The sequence below is a fragment of the Onychomys torridus genome, chromosome 7, assembly GCF_903995425.1.
Source record: "Onychomys torridus chromosome 7, mOncTor1.1, whole genome shotgun sequence".
Lineage (NCBI taxonomy): Eukaryota > Metazoa > Chordata > Mammalia > Rodentia > Cricetidae > Onychomys > Onychomys torridus.
Window position 1 is genome coordinate 115,879,775 of NC_050449.1, and position 16,881 is coordinate 115,896,655.

Genomic DNA, 16,881 nt, shown 5'->3' on the forward strand with positions numbered 1-16,881 from the left:
CTCTTAACTGCTGGGCGATCTCTCCTGCCCCTTGCTTGTTTGTTTAAGGGGGAGTCTCATTGTATAGCCCAGGCTTCCCTGCAGCTCATGGTTGACCTGGCACTCTTCGTTTTGTTTTGTTTTGTTTTCTGAGACAAGGTTTCTCTGTGTAACAACAGTGCTAGATGTCTGGAACTTGCTTTGTAGACCAGGCTATCCTGGAACTCACAGCGATCTGCCTGCCTGCCTCCTGAGTGCTGGGATTAAAGGTGTGCACTACCATGCTTGGCTTTGTCTTGGTACTCTTGACAATCGTGTTACCTCAGCCTCCCAAGCTACTGGCATTCCAGATGTGAGACATCACCGATTCTTTTTTTTTTTTCCGTTTTTCGAGACGGTTTCCCTGTGTAGCTTTGCGCCTTTCCTGGAACTCACTTGGTAGCCCAGGCTGGCCTTGAACTCACAGAGATCTGCCTGGCTCTGCCTCCCGAGTGCTGGGATTAAAGACGTGTGCCACCACCGCCCCGCCCACCTGACATCACCATTCTTAACCACCCTGACATACATACGTTGCTGAATTGTTTCAGAGAGGTCTTCTCAATTTACATTCCTACTGACAGTATTTACAAATAATTATTTTCAAACAATGTTTTGCCAATATGATAAGCAAGATATTTAATTATTTTTATTTCTTTGATTAGTTGTAAAGTTGATCTTTTTGTATTTTTTTTGGCCTTTGATCTGTTTTATCAACTCCCCCCACCTCCATTTTCTGGTGCCATGGATTGAATCCAGGGCCTTGGACTTGCTAAGCAAGCACTCTACCACTAACCTATACTTCCATGTCTATATCTTTGCCTATTTAAAAATGGTTTTGGGTTTCTCTTCTCATATGTGAACTCTTTATAGAGTTGAGACAAATAATGTCCTTTAGCAAATTGTTTACTCTTTAGCAATTTGTTTATATATTTTTAAAATTTTCATTTTCTTTCCTTCCTTCCTTCCTTCCTTCCTCCTCCTCCTCCTCCTCCTCCTCCTCCTCTTCCTTCTTCCTCTCTCTCTCTCTCTCTCTCTCTCTCTCTCTCTCTCTCTCTCTTTCTCTCTCCACGGTTTCGATATGTAGCTTAGGCTGGTCTTGGACTTAAGATCCTCTTGTCACAGCCTCTCTCATGCTGAGATTACAAGTATGTTCTACCACACAATTTATATATTTTCTGGCACATAGATATTTCATGGTTTTAGAGTAATGCTGATTATCTGTGGCACTTTAAAAAAATTCTTCTGGGGCAGGAGAAATGTCTCAGTAGTTAAGAGCACTAGCTGCTCTTCTAGAGGTCCTGAGTTCAATTCCCAGCAACCACATGGTGGCTCACAACCATCTGTAATGAGATCTGTACCCTCTCATGGCCTGCAGGCATGCAGGTAGAAAACAATATACATAATAAATAAATAAATAAATAAATAATTATTATCTGAGTTTGATGATGTGTGGTGCCTATAACATTTGGGAGGCAAAGGCTGTGGGGCTTATTCAAGGTCATCCCTGTCTGCAAGGCTAGTTCAAGGCCAGCCTGGGCTATATGAAACCCTGTCTCATATTCCCACTTCCCCCTAAAACATTGGGATTTATGCCAGTTTATGGTTTGAGGTGGAGCTTTAATTTAAAATTTTCTCAAATACATTGAATAATAAGTCGTTTTTCAGAGCCAGCTGTGATGACACACATGTAATCCCAGTACTGAGGAGGCTGAGTCAAAAGAATAGAGAATTGGAGGACAGCCTGGGCTATAGAGTGAGATCCTGTTTTTTTTTTTTTTTTTTTTTTTTTTTTGATGTACATATGTGCACGCACAAGTGCACAATATGGAGTCCAGAGGTCAATGCTAGGGTTATTAATTTTTTAATTAATTTTATGTGCATTATTTCATTAATGTGTATATGCATGTGCATGAGTATATATCTCTGTATCGTACGTGTGCAGGAGCCCTTGGAGTCAGAAGAGACATTGGACCCCTTGAACTGGAGTTGTAGATGGCTGTGAGCTGCCCTGCTCTGTAGACTCTGTAGGAGCTGTCAGCACTCTTCCACAACCAGCCGTCTCTCCAGTCTCCAGTGTTCAGTGCCTTTCATCTCTCTCTACATTAGTTTACAGGGTCTCTCACTAAAACTGGAGCTTAGTGATTGGCTAACTCGGCTGGTCAGCAGGCTCTGGGGGTCCTCCTATTTCCACAAACCCCATCCCCTAGTGCTGGGGATACAATCATATGTGCTGTCATACCTATAGGGATTTTTATATGGGTCCCAGGGATTAAACTTGGGTTGTCAGGTTTGGTGGCAGGAGCCTTTACCGGCTGAGCCATTTTACCAGCTCTCATTGTGAGCTTTAAATCATGTATATACTTTGATCTGTTTTAATGTTTTCTAGTTCATTGATTTAAGCAAAGGAGGAGTTATTAGAGAGCTTGATATAATGCAAAGCTTATTGTTCATCCAGCAGGGAGTTACTGTGCATTCATATTGTTCCTGTTGGTGATTACTCATTGGCGTTTTATCCATCATGAAGGGTAATAATTATCAAATCTCAAAATATAGCAAACAGTGGTTCAGGTCAATTGGTATTTTATTATACTATTCCTATTTATGAAAGAGAATAGTCCATATACTCTGCTTATGTGTCATCTAGGAAAGAAATGTCAGTTATCTGTCTAGGTGCCTTCTGTTAATAGACAGTCTTTGGCTTATAGTGGTTCCAGAATATAAAATAGGGCTGGAGAGATGGCTCAGCTGTTAAAGGATAGGTTCACAACCAAAATTAGAAGAAAACCATAGAATCTCTGACTCACATAGATAGTTCTAATAATATAGAAGTCTAAACCCTAAAAAGAAATGTAATTGCCCTTCTTATATAAAGTTGGCCATATAGAATTGCTAATAGCCAGCTTTATGTAGTTTACTCTAATTCCTAAATAGTCATATTTACCTATTTTAAAATACCCAGCCGGGTGGTGGTGGTACATCCCTGTAATCCCAGCACTTGGGAGGCAGAGGCAGGTGGATCTATGTGAGTTTGAGGCCAACCTGGTCGAGTTCCAGGAAAGGTGCAAAGCTACACAGAAAAACCCTGTCTGGGAAAAAAAAAAAAAAGCAAAAAAAAAACCAAAAAAAAAAAAAAAAAAAAAACCCAAAAAAACTAAAACAAAACAAAACAAAACAAAATAAAACAAAAAACCCAAACCCAACTGATAGAGGAATATTCCCTGCTCCAGTCTGTCACCTATTCTAGCCCTAAAAGAGTAAGAAGTATTAAAAATAATGGGAACTGGTATGACAAGAACTTGGCAGATCAACTTATAACAATGCCAGTGCTATAGCACCATGTTATGTGAGTGTCAACTCCTCTTTTAGAGCCCGTAGTAACCTTCCTGGCAACATTTGACCCAGTGCCTTCCTGTGACAGTCTAAACCCTAGTAGATATGGGGAGGATTTTGAGAGAATCAGATGATTAACACCAGTTTGGAATGCCAAGTTTCCTTACGTCTCTCTTGTCTTTGAAAGGTCTTTGTACCTCCCTGTTTCTATTATGCAAAAAGGCAGAAAGTTTAGGATGTTTAGTACTACATCCTAAATGTTTGATGAAATCTCACCTCAGCCCCTTAAAAGAGATAGATTAGGAAAGTTTTTCATCAAAGTCATTTCTGCCATTCGCCTGAGGAGGAAGCCAGTGAAGTATCAGAATTAAGATTTCACACAGTGTTGTAACCCAAAGAGCTATACGACAGCACTGCTGCATGCTGTGTGACCTGTTTATTTGTGTCTTGTCTCGTTCTCTGTATATTTAGTTGCTGTGTAAGACAGCACTTTGTCTTTAGTTTCTGCTTGCTAGGGATGGAACCCAGGCTTTGCCCATACTAAGCATATACTCTGTGTCTTTTCTGCCTGAGACTCTTTGTTGCTTTATTTGTAGTGCTTGGAAACAGTGTATGGACCTGATCATTCAATAAGTTTTTGGCAAATGAAGAAACAAGTAAATACTAGTTTTTGAAATAATGGCTATTTCCTGGCTTAGTCTATAAAGGTCTGTGTAGCAAGAATCTTAACAGGTCTTACTAATAAAATCAAACCTGAGGCCAGGTATTGGGGTGAACGCTGGAAGATCAGAGAAGCAGAACAAGCCACTGCTACCTCACCTCGCCAGTTCCTCAGCTGATCCTGTTTCGTCAGGCTGGAAGCCTCTGAGTCCTCATCCCAATTGGCTTTCAGCTGAACTATGCTGCTCAGAAGCCTGAATGCTTAACCGACCAAATGCTTCTAGTTTCTGGTCTTCACGCCTTATGTACCTTTCTACTTTCTACCATCATCCCTGGGATTAAAGGCGTGAGTCACCATGCTTGGCTGTATCCTTGAACAGATGGATTTCTGCCTCTGGAATGCTAGGATTAAAGGCGTGTGCTACCATTGCCTATCCTCTATGTTTAATATTGTGGCTGTTCTGTCTCTGACCCCAGATAAGTTTTTTAGGGTGCACAATATTTTGGGGAACACAATACCACCACAGGTCTGTTTAATTCACTATGTATATGTGAAAAATGTTAACTTAGTTCAGAATTTCTGGTCCTTCTGGGAGATGTGTTCAGATCTCTTCTGGTATTTGAGTTCAAGGCTACAACAAGATGTGCTTAGAGTTCTTCTGGGGTTCAGACAGACAGCAGTTGATAGGCTAGATAGACTCTGGAGGGAGGAGCTCCATCACCTCCCATGCTTACTGCAAGTTCTGTAGCAACTGGCCTTTGTAATGGACTCCCTTTGTTTCTGTGAGGATTTTGTATCTTTGGTATTTGGGACAGGGATTGCCTTTATGTTTTCCAATAAAAAGTTTGTATCTAATTCAACATAATTTCTAAAATGTTCTGTCAGGAAATCATTATCAAAAGAAGAAGAGAAAGTATATGAACAGGGAATAAATGCTGGGCCATAAGACTAATCTTGAGAGAGTTCTGAGTGGTGCATATCTTGTTCCTCTGCCCTCTTTTCTAGGGTCTTCCCTCCTGAAGAATGGCATCAGCTTGTCAGAGGCTGAGTTTTTATGCCTCTCCTCTGAAAAGGCAGCTCATTTGTAGGCCACCTGTCATCCAATGGGAAAGAAGAATAATTCCAGGGTGTGCCAGAAGTATTTACAGTGCTACAGGGAAGTGGACCAAGGAGTACACACTCCAGACAAGAAAGGATGTTGAGAAGTGGTGGCATCAACAGATAAAAGAACAGGCGTCCAGAATTTCAGAAGATGTGAGTGTTCTGAGAGGGCTGATATATCAGTTACTTTCCTTGTTGCTGTTGCCAAATATCTGACAAGATGTAACTTATGGGAGGAAGAGTTTGTTGTGGTTTACAGTTTGAGGGAATAAAGTCTATAATGGGGTGTCAGGGAAGGCATGGCAGTCTGGCAGGAATGTGAGGTGGCTGGTCACATTGCATCCATATGTTAGGAAGCAGAGAATAGACTGAGAGTAGGGCTGGGCTATAGAACCTCAAGGCTCACCTCCAGTGAACCATTTTTTCCAGCAAGGCTCTAACTCCTAAAGCTTCCACAACTTTCCAAAATGGTACCACTAGCTGGAGACCAAGTGTGCAGAAACATGGTCCTATGGGGGACATTCAAACTATATCAGTAGAGAAGAGGAACTGAGGACTTGGACCCTGGACTTACACTGCTTGGTTTAGAATAAGTTATTAAGTGTAACATAATAATAAACAAAACCCAGAGCTACATATTGGGGTGAAAGCTGAAAGATCAGAGAAACAGAATAAGCGAGCCACATTCTTACCTCTACGAAATCCTCAGCCTCAAAAGAGAGACTTCCTGTTTACTCATGCCTTGTATACTTTTCTGTGCCTTGCCATCTTCCTTCCTTCCTAGTACTGGATTAAAGGCGTGTGCCTCCACACCTGGCTTTGTTCCCAGTGTGGCCTTGAACTCACAGAAATCCAGATGGTTCTCTGCCTCCTGAATGCTGGGACTAAAGGCATGTGTTACCACTGCCTGACTGCTATGTTTAATATAGTGGCTGGCTCTGTCCTCTGATACGCAGGCAGCTTTATTGGGGTACACAATATATCACCACATTTCTCCTTTTTTTTGTCTAAAATAATAAAAGAAGGTTATAACTAATATAAGAAAAACTATATACAACAAGTACAATAATTATATATAATATATACAGTCAAGAATTACATCTACAATGTCTAGTCCATTTGCATTTGACAAATTCAGTGAAAATACTCCATTATGTATCCTATTTTGGTGAGTCCAAAATGTACCTAATTCACTTTCTATCCTAACTTGTATTACCAACCCAAAACTATCTTTTGATGTCTTTCAAGCTTACACACTTTATACCTCTTTAGTGAGTTTCTGTTCTGAATTTTTTAACAAGGAAAACTATAACTATAACTATCTAATCTTCAACTACCTCAGAGACCTGAGAAGGAAATAATATTGACTGAGTAAGGAGGAAGTGCAAACAAGCGACTTCCAAAAAATGTGAGAAATGACAGAAACAGCTAGCTGCCTGGACAGTCACCCAAAGTTCCTCTGTAACAGTGGGGCATCCATTCTTCAGCCTACAGGCCTAGCATATCTGACAGATTCATCTGTGAAGCAGGATTTTCTAAAGGGTCTTCCTACCTTGTCTTGGCAAGGATTGGCAGTCCTTTCTTTGTGTCCTGCTTGTCCGTTTTGGACAGCATACTGTCAGCAGTTGTGGTAAGGGCACTTTCTTGCCCAGTGGCTAACTTTTGTCACAATGAAAGTAAACTCCATAAGGAGTTTCTTCAATGCCCATCAACTTCTCTGAAGTAGATTGGTGCTGACAGGAGCAGAAGTCTCATTGTCATAAAAAAAGAAAAAAAAAGTTATTAAAACATCTTAAATGCCATATTCTGTAGATCTCTGAAGTATTTGAAGATGACCTATCTAAAATATATTTCTGTTTGACCTTGAAAACATACCTATTATGACTACAAGTTCGATTGTAATGACTAACTACTAACCTGCATTTAGTTAGTAATAACTTTCAAGGACTAGAAAATTGCATTGCGTTGTTAAATGAACTGTATAGATACCATATCTTGAACAGAATTAAAAATATATGTATAATATTTTCTCACAAAATCAATCTCAAATTTATATCAATATACGTAATTTATATACAATATACAAAAATCCAATTCAATATAAAACATTTAAAACTAGTAGTTGTTTTAAAAGTAGATTCAGTAATCTACTTTTTTATCTTATCATATCTGTATCCTCTCTTTTTTCTTTTCAGAGTAGATTTAAAATAATCTACCCTTTTATCCTGTTATTTCTATATCTTTTTTTAAAAAGATTTATTTATTTATTTATTATGTATACAGTGTTCTGCCTGCATGTGTCCTTGCAGGCCAGAAGAGGGCACCAGATCTAATTGCAGGTGGTTGTGAGCCACCATCTGGTTGCTGGGAATTGAACTCAGGACCTCTGGAAGAACAGTCAATGCTCTTAACCACTGAGCCATCTCTCCAGCCCTCTTTATCTTTTTTTAAAGAATAGATTAAATAATCTACATCATATATATATATATCTCCTCTTTTCCATTTTTTCTTCAAACAAGAACACTGAATCTAATCTCCTTGTTTAGCTTTTTTTCCCCCCCTGACCATTATCAATTAACAATGTGTAACTAACCATCCTAAACAATAACAATTATCCATAACCCATTGAATGACAAAAACCACCTACCCCACCTCCTGGGAATGTGGTCGTCATGGTCTTAAAATTACTTCCTGCTGTCTGGGGTGGGTGAAGGCATCTTTAGGGGATCCTGAAAAGAAAATTTTTGGGTTAATTGTCAAGTCCTAGGAGAGGTAGTGGTATCATTTGTTGTCCAGTCTCTGCATAATGCAAAAGTGAAGGGCCTGTCTCAAGTCCTTGCTCGAGTAGTCTGTGAGGCTGGATCATCTCATTTAGCCATCTCAAAATTATCCTGAGAAGTTTGTAGTCTAAAGACGATCTTTGGGTGGTATTTGTCATCTTAGTGGTATTATCATCGTCCTGATGGAATTGTCATTGTGGGGCCCCATCATCTTTTTAGAGACTTCAAAGTCTCTGTTAACCATGGTCATGGTTCACTGCAGGAAAGTCAAACCCAAAATCATGTACAGGAAGTTAGGTGAAGCCTTTTTTCTAGGATTAGTTAATACTCTATATGAACACTAGTATTATGACAAAAGTTTTATTTATATAAATATATAGATTATAAATTTTGATTTAAAATTCATACCTTAAGAAAAGTTTTAAAGAGTCAAAATAAAACTAAATAATTATGAGATTAGTGGCAATGGAAAGCCCCTTAATTTTGGGTTTTCTTCTGTCCATGTCAGGTGGCTCTTCTGACATGGTACAGAGATTTTGCATTTTCTTTTAACAAGCATCCTTGGGTTTAGAGAAGGAGAGAGCCACACTCCAACTCCAAAGTCAGCTTTAATTTTTAATTGAACTGGGACTACAAAAAGACCATTTGTGTTCAGTGTCTGTAGAGAAGAGCAGAAACATTTAGGAAGACTTATGAAATTTTGTATGTGATATACCAATAGGCCAGTTTACTCTTTTTGTTGGGACATTTTTTTTTTTTTTTCTGGATTTGTCCTTTTTCTTCAGATGTCTCACTTGTCCAGTGTTCTTCAGATTCCTTAGCCTTCATTCTCCTGAAAGACAAAAAACAAAAACCCTTCCCCCACAACCCTAACTTTGGGGAGATTCCCTTTTGGCAAGTTATATCTGATTAAATGAAATGCATTTGTTAGTGTTATAAGTTAGTTTAAATCGAATGGTTATGCTGGTTGATGAACTATCACCTCTTCTAATTGAGAGGTCTCTTGTTCAAATCGAACCTTTATCAATTTTGATGATATCCAAAGCTTTTTTCTCCTGTAGAAACAAAAGCAAAACCTCATCCCAATGTAATGTATTTCTTGGTTTTCATTCTGAGGTCAGTGCATCTTTAAAGAATACAGGCCGATTTAATTCTGTAGTTTTTTTCTATTATCCAATGTCTCTCCGCAGCTGTTGTTCCTTTCTCATACTGAGAAAATTCAAAGTTAATAGAGCATTATGTAATCTATTTCTGGGGGTTTTTGTTACCCCTTTCTGTTTATTTAGCATATCCTTTAGAGTTCAATTTGATCTTTCTATGACTGCTTGGCCTGTAGGATTGTGTGGTATACCTGTAATATGCTTTATATTGTAATAAGCAAAAAACTGTTTCATTTTACCAGAGATATAATGCTAGCGCATTGTCAGTTTTAATTTGTACAGGTATACCCATGCCATAACTTCTAGCAAATGTGTGATTATAGAATCAGTCTTTTTGGAATTCAGAGCAGTTGCCCATTAAAATCCTGAATAATTATCAATGGTGTGGTATACATATTTTAATTTTCCAAATTCTACAAAATAAAACACACCCATTTGCCAGATTTCATTCCTCTCAGTATCCTTTGGGTTACATCCTGTAGAGTTCAATTGTAAAAAGAACAAGTAGACAGAAAAGGGGAAGTACTGTGGGATCTCTTTCTGTAGACTGTGAATATGTGTTGCTATGATTAGTTAATAAAGAACCTGCTCTGGCCTATCGCGAGGCAGGTTATAGCTAGGCAGGAAATCCAAGAGAGATACAGGAAGACAAAAGGCAGAGGCAGGAGAGATGCCAGTCTGCCACCCAAGGAGCAACATGCCAGCAGACTGGTAATACCACAGCCATGTGGCAAAACATAGATTAATAGAAATGGGTTAATTTAAGATGATAGAGTTAGCTAGCAAGAAACTTAAGCCATTAGCCATACAGTTTGTCATTAATATAAGCCTCTGAGTGATTATTTTTTAAGCGGCTGTGGGGCTGGGCAGGACAGGAAAAAACTTATGGCTACAATTAAATGTGTGGCATTAAACCAAATTATCTATTATCTCTGTGCTTTTTTTTTTTTTTTTAAATCTAAAATGGATAATAGCACCCACTTGGCTCCAAGGAGGATTGTTGGGAGGAGCAAAGGAGGTGATGCAAAGTTAGGACTCAAAAACCTTTCCATTGTGGTGGTTGTGTTCATGTTAGTATTGTACATGGTTGTGTGACAGACAACCCTATAGTAGATATTCTGGAATGCTTTGATTGGGGGAAACTGAACAAAACCGAAGTAATAGCAGGTGCTGGGTCCTTTTTGGCCCTGTATGGTAGGATGGCACCATAGATTTAACAGGTCATATGTGAAATTACAGGAGAAGCCTGTGATCTATCAGAAGGTTGTATGAGCTGAGAAGTAGCTGTCTCTTTTTGCTGTAGACTTGGCCTACGCTCTGCCACTTCAGCATCATGGTCTGAGGAGGGAGGCCAGCCTGTTCTTTAATGTGTTGGGTCCAGCATTGGAGCATCTCAGTGGGTCAGTGGATCTTGGCTTCTGGTCCCAGTCCTCTGCCCAAATCAATTGTATTATGCATTTGGCTATCATTAATTTCTTTTGATATTCTATGTCTCCTGTTGCAATTGGATCAGAGAAAATACTAGAAGACTTTTATATTTATATCTTGACTATCCCTTTGTAATAGTAGCAACCCAATAGTAGAGATGTTTGTGGAATTAATTAGGTGGGGTCAGAGACAAAAAGTTGAGTTGTCCTTGCAGCTGACACTGTACCGGACTTGCCTTTTCCTGTCTCCTGACTCTCACTGGAGTCATACTCATTCCTTCTATGAGGGAGACAGCTGTTCATATTCAACAGAAAAGTCATTTTGGTATTGCTTGGAAAGAAGATCTGGAGTTAAGAGAGATATAGTATATAACAAATAAAATGAACACTAAAAAGGAAAGTTGAGTAATTTACAAAGAAAACTTGGCCATTCCCTTAACCCCTACAATTCTCAGCTCCTCACACTGTTTATCTTACAAGTTTGTTTTGAAAATCAAATGAGAAAATGTGGCTGAACTTTTTCTAAACTGAAGTGTTAAACAAACAAACAAATAAGTAGCAGATAAATCAGATGCTATTTTACCAGGGACTGAGAATCTGACAGGCATCACTGGACTATATGAAGCTTTAGTGTCCACCTCACATTGATATTAAGTACATTTAGAAGCCAAGTGTTTTGCCATCATCATCAAACCACTATTAAAAAGAAAAATGAAACAAATCCCAACTTCCATTTAGTGAGCATTTTACCATGTACCATTTCCATTGGTTGAATTTCTTAATATCAGAACAGCCTTGAGAGTGGGCATTGTTACCTGGGGAGTTAGAACACTGAAGTCTAGGTAATGTGCCAAGCTGGGATCCACCCAACCTCCTGAGAGACCTTGCTGTCTGGAAACTCTTTGTATCAGTCATCAATGAAGAATAAAATGAGCCTAGGAAGACACAGGGATTTTGTCTAAAGCCTCACATCTCATGGCAAAGTGAGGGTCAGAACTGGAGGCCCTGTATGCTGGTGGGGACAGTTACAACTTTATAGAGTGATTCTCCAGAGAGACAGAATTCATGTTCTAAATCACAGTCTGATGGAAATATGGGACCAGCTTTTAAAAACCATCCTCTTCTCATTGCTGGCATTAGTACTTTCTCTTAAAGGCTTGAATTCCTGCACTTTTATATAATTATGAAAATTTCCCTTTCAGTCAGATTCCTACTCAATTATAACACAAATTCCTGTCATTTCTTCTCTCTTTTCCACCTCCAGATGATAGAACTCATTTCATTGTCACAGAGGAAAATGACTTACTTAATTCACACAGAAAAGCACAAGGCAGGGAGAGGCAGTAGGCTGAATATATTTTCTGCAAAAACAAAAATGTTCATGAGTATCAAGACTTGGTAGCATTGCTTTCCTGCCTCTCTCCTATGAACTCAGGTTTGGAGTTCAGCTTAGCTAGTCTTTGATGAATTATTTGATGTTGCCATTAATTTAATCTTCATTGAACAAGCATATACAAAAATGGAGAGGCTAGTGAAGAAGCTGCATGTAGATAATGTTAGAGAAAGAATGATAATTAATATGATATAATAAGTAGTACAAGAAGATAGGGTGATTATAATAAGAGAAAACTGCTTTACATAATAACTTGAAAGTCTAAAACTAGAAATGTGACACAGTCCTGTAGTCCCAGCACTCAGGAAACCTGAGGCCAGCCTACAAAATGACCCTGTCTCAGAAAGCAAAAAACCCTACAAGTAGTATATGTCAAGGATTTAATTACTTTTCTAACTCCCAAGGAGTGCGATTATAGTCTTTTCCTGTAGTATTCAAAATTCCCAAAGAAAATCCATGGGGTCTAATCCATTGCAGGTAGGAGAAAGATTTCAGTAAAGGAGACAGTTTTATTTTTGTTCACAAGGGAAAAGGATTTTTCTGTCACTCACCTTTTCTTCTCCCCAGTGCGAAGGATGAAGCCCATGAGCTTGCACAGGCTAGGCAAGTACTGCATCATGGAGCTAAACCACTGGGCTGACATGATATTCTTAAAAGCAGCGAAGTCTCCTCATTCATGAGATCTCTATTCCCTGCCTGTCACTCTGCTTATTTAAATCATTATTCTTCCAGCGATACAGAGGATGCTTTATTTTTTGTATTCTCCAGATTCTGAGAAAAACTTAAAAAGTGTTTCTTTCTCTAGGTGGTATTGCTTCCCTATTTACCTTTTTTATTTCTAGTGGACGGACAGGACAGAGAAAAGTTGTGCTTTGTGTGTTTTGGGGGGTGGGAGGTGGTTAACTTTTTTTTTTTTGCTAGAGATTTAAAACCTTTGCTGAAGAACTTGGCAAGAAGCTGGACATGACATGGTTATGTACATCTGTAATCCCAGCACTCTGGAGGCAGAGGCATGAGGATTGCTCTAGGTTTGAGGCCAACCTGTGCTACATAGCAAAATTCTACCTCAAAAACCAACCAATCAACCAATCAATCAAACAAACAAAAACCCCACTTTGCTGGAATCTGATTTCTTGTTCTGCTTCCCTGATTCAAGTTTGTATTAGTTATTTTTGTTGTAATCAAATATCAGGTAGAAGCAACATAGGAAGGGTTCATTTTGGCTCACAGTGTTTTGGAGAAGCTAGTCTAGATGAGGGGAAGGCAGTTGGTCATACTGTATCTACAATAAGCAAGCAGAGACAGAGGAATGCCGCTGGCTCATCTTTCTTTCTCTTTTTAGGTTCATGTCCTGAGCCCATGGAACGGTACTAATCACATTTAGGCTGGGTCCTTAGTTAACCAATGTTGACTAACGTGCCTTAACTTTGCTATTCTTGGTGCTTCTAGAACCTAACAGGTTAATAGATGGGTTTGTTTTGGTGTTTGGTTTTTGTTTTTTGAGACAGATGTTCTCAGTGTAGCCCTGGCTGTCCTGGAACTCACTCTGTGGACCAGATTGGCCTCGAACTTACAGAGATTTGCCTGTCCTTGTCTCCTGAATGCTGGGATTAAAGGCCACCCCTGTCTGGCAACAATTGGTATTAACCATTGCAAGTAGGCTCTGTCCATCATCAGACAACAATGTTTAAAACATTCCCTCCCACACATGCACAGGAAGGGCTATGAATTTCTGCCTGTGTTTATATTCATTGCTTTGGGAGAGCCTTGATGCTTGCTAAGCTCTAGGAAGAAGCAGGGACCAAAAAGAGAGCTCTAAAGGCCACAATTAACAATAGTGTGATAGTAGATGGCCCATCCTCATTGACCACCAGCAGCAGTTACCTGTCACTCTTCTAGATGCCCCATCGTAGCACAAATTCTAATTGGTCTTATCCATAGAAACCTAGACTCAGATTCAGGGTGAAAGCTGAAAGAGCAGAGCAGAGCAGCCAGCCACTAGTTCTTAACTGTAAGTAAATTTGTTGCAACTCTGTGGGTTTGGTCCTCTATTTTGGCAACAAAATGTGAGTTTTGCAACTCTGGGAAGAGGTAGCCTGACCTCTTGGGAGTCAGGTGATGGCTGGAGCTGTGATGAGTCAGCAGCCCTGGAGGGTGAGGTAGCTGTTTAGGACAGCTGACAGCTGGAGGATGAGGTATCCCGGAAGCTACACGCTGGGAGCCACTTAACCTCAAGCCCCTTGGGGCAGCTCTGCCCTGCAGAGGAAGTTTTTCTGACTGTTTGGGAGAGTCAGACCTGGAACTGCTTCAGCAGGGAAGGGTATCCTGACTGGGAAAGTCAGGCCTGGAGCAGCCAGGGCAGCTCTACAGGAAAGGGTATCCTGACTGTTTGAGAGAGTCAGGCTATACCTGGTGTAGTGGGGGTAGTCTCCCAGCAGGATATAGCAGTCCTGCTTCTCTCCTGGAGAGCCACTACAGCTGAGCTTTGCTCAGCCCCCTCTTAAGGGGGCTTCCTAGCAGAGCTCTGTTTCTCCGGCTTAAGAAATTACAGAAATGTAGCAGTTGGCTCTAGAGAAAAGTGTTATTTTTTCAGCTCTTTCAGCTCTCCCTTGCTCTGTCCACTGAAGGTCATCTCAGCAAGGGTCTTCTGTTCAGCTCCTTGCTCTGTCCACTGAGTGACGTTTTAGCAAGGATCTTCTCTACACGAGTGAATAAAGATCTTCACACCCAAAACTCTTGAGAAAGAGATGTATTTGGGAAGGAGTAGTCCAGGAGAGTAGCAGCCTCTACCTCCCTAAACCAGGCAGGGCATGCTCTCCTGTCTCCTCCTGCCTTATATTCCTTTCTCTGCTCAGCCATATCACTTCCTGTCTCTACCTCCCTTGTATTGGGATTGAAGGCGTGAGATCCCAAGTGCTGGGATTAAAAGTGTATGCCACCACTGCCTGGCTCTGTTTCTCTTTTAGACTGGACAATCTTGTGTAGCCCAGTGTGTAGTTGGAGTTTTTTGTCTGGCCCAGTCAGGACAAATCTCTCTTACCCACCAGTCCCACAGTCACTCAGACCCAACCAAGAAAGCACACAGAAACTTACATTGTTTACAAACTGTATGGCCGTGGCAGGCTGCTTGTTATCTGCTTCTTTTATCTTAAATTAACCCATTTTTGTTAGTCTATACTTTGCCACATGGCTCATGGCTTACTGGTGTCTTTACATGTTGCTTTTCATGTCGGCGGCTGGCGGTGTCTCTCCAGCCTTCTACTTCCCAGAATTCTCTTCTCTCTTGTCCCGCCTATACTTCCTGCCTGGCCACTGGCCAATCAGAACTTTATTTACACAGAGCGATATCCACAGCACTTTCCCTTTTATTTTTTTTTTAAAGGAAGGTTTTAACTTTTACATAGTACAGTTATATACAACAAAGCAATTATCAAGCAAGAATTACAGTTACAATATTAAAGAAGATATCCTATTTATCTTATATCTGTGAGTTTAAGGTTTTATATTTAACTTATCTTTTATCATAACTGAGGAAATTATAACTATCTAGTCTTCAACCACATCAAAGACCTCAGAAGGATATAATATTACCTGAGAACCGGGAGAAGGATGCAAGCAACTTTCGGGAGTCTTGCAGGGTAGACAGAGACAGCTGGCAGCCTGGACAGTCACCTAATGTTCCTTTGTAAAGTTGGGGCATTTGTCTTTAGCCCACAGGGCTAGAGTCTCTCAGTCACTTCTCTCAGTGTCCTGTAGAATGTCTGGCAGTTTTTTCTGCGAAGCAGGAACCTGAAGGACCATTTTGTCAAGCAAAGTTCAGTGGTCATCTTTCTATGGGTCCTGTATATCCAGTCGATCAAGCAGTCCAGGCAAGAACAGTTTCTTGCTCAAATGGCTATTTTTGTAAAGGTGAAGATAAGATATGAAGTGTCTTCAATGCCCATCCTCCTCTCTGAAGTAAATTGGTGCTGCCAGGAGCAGACATGTCTCACTGTTCAGAAAGTCTAAATTTTAAAAGTATTTTAAATGTCATATTCTGTAGGTCTTTGAAGTGTTTGAAGATTACCTATCTATCTGAAATATCTCTTTGTATACCTAGAAGACTTAACTAACATGGCTACGAGTATGATTATCATAGATGACTAATTATTAATCTATTTTTAATTATCCATTTTAATTTAAAATGAGCTATACAAACATAATACCTTAAACATGAGTAGAAATATATACACAGTATAACAAAATTAACTTTAAGTTTGTATCAATAGACTAAAATCTATACCAATGTAAAACATTTTAAACAAGTTGTTGCTCTTTAGAAGTAAGTTTCTTAATCTATCCTTTCATCCTATTATAAGGCGTGAGATCCCAAGTGCTGGGATTAAAAGTGTATGCCACCACTGCCTGGCTCTGTTTCTCTTTTAGACTAGACAATCTTGTGTAGCCCAGTGTGACCTTGCACTCCTAATCTTCCTGCTTCTTCCTCCCACGTGCTGGGATTAAAGGTGTGTGCCACCACTGCCTGGCTCTGTTTCTCTTTTAGACTGTAGCACAGGGTGGCCTTGAACATCACAGAGATCCTTCTGCCTCTGCTTCCCTAATGTTGAGATTAAAGGTGTGTGCCAACCACTGCCTGGCCTCTATGGCTAACTAGTGGCTTAGCTCTACTCTGATCTTCAGGCAAACTTTATTTGTTAGAACACACACACACACACACACACACACACACACACACACACACACACACTATCACCATACCCCATGGCAGAATTTGAGGCTTAGTTAGGGGAGCCTCCGGTCACCTGGACAGGATCTGTAAAGTCTGCTATGGGGAATGGCTGTGCCTTTGCTAGAAGGTGCTTCCCCAGAGGCCAACAAGCATTCATTTAAGAGTTATTGCAGTCCTTTTGGGTGGCAAGACAGTGAATGTAGAGATGACACATAATCCTTGGGGCTATACATGAAGTACAGTGATACAGCACTCACCTAGCATGTAAAGTCCTCAGTTCTA

The 16,881-nt window shown here is 40.1% G+C and overlaps 1 protein-coding gene across 4 annotated transcripts in view; it reads left to right on the plus strand.

Moving 5' to 3' along the window:
• Lars2 (leucyl-tRNA synthetase 2, mitochondrial) overlaps positions 1-16,881 on the plus strand; it is a 113,918-nt gene that overhangs the window by 1,850 nt on the left and 95,187 nt on the right. For 3 of the 4 annotated variants that reach the window (XM_036192676.1, XM_036192678.1, XM_036192679.1), the window contains exon 2: positions 5,015-5,263. In XM_036192676.1, the coding sequence (XP_036048569.1) occupies positions 5,033-5,263 (231 nt within the window). In that variant the 5' untranslated portion in view covers positions 5,015-5,032. Of the gene's footprint in view, positions 1-4,335; positions 4,355-5,014; positions 5,264-16,881 lie in introns of those variants that run through there. The other variant, XM_036192680.1, reaches the window with a different exon arrangement.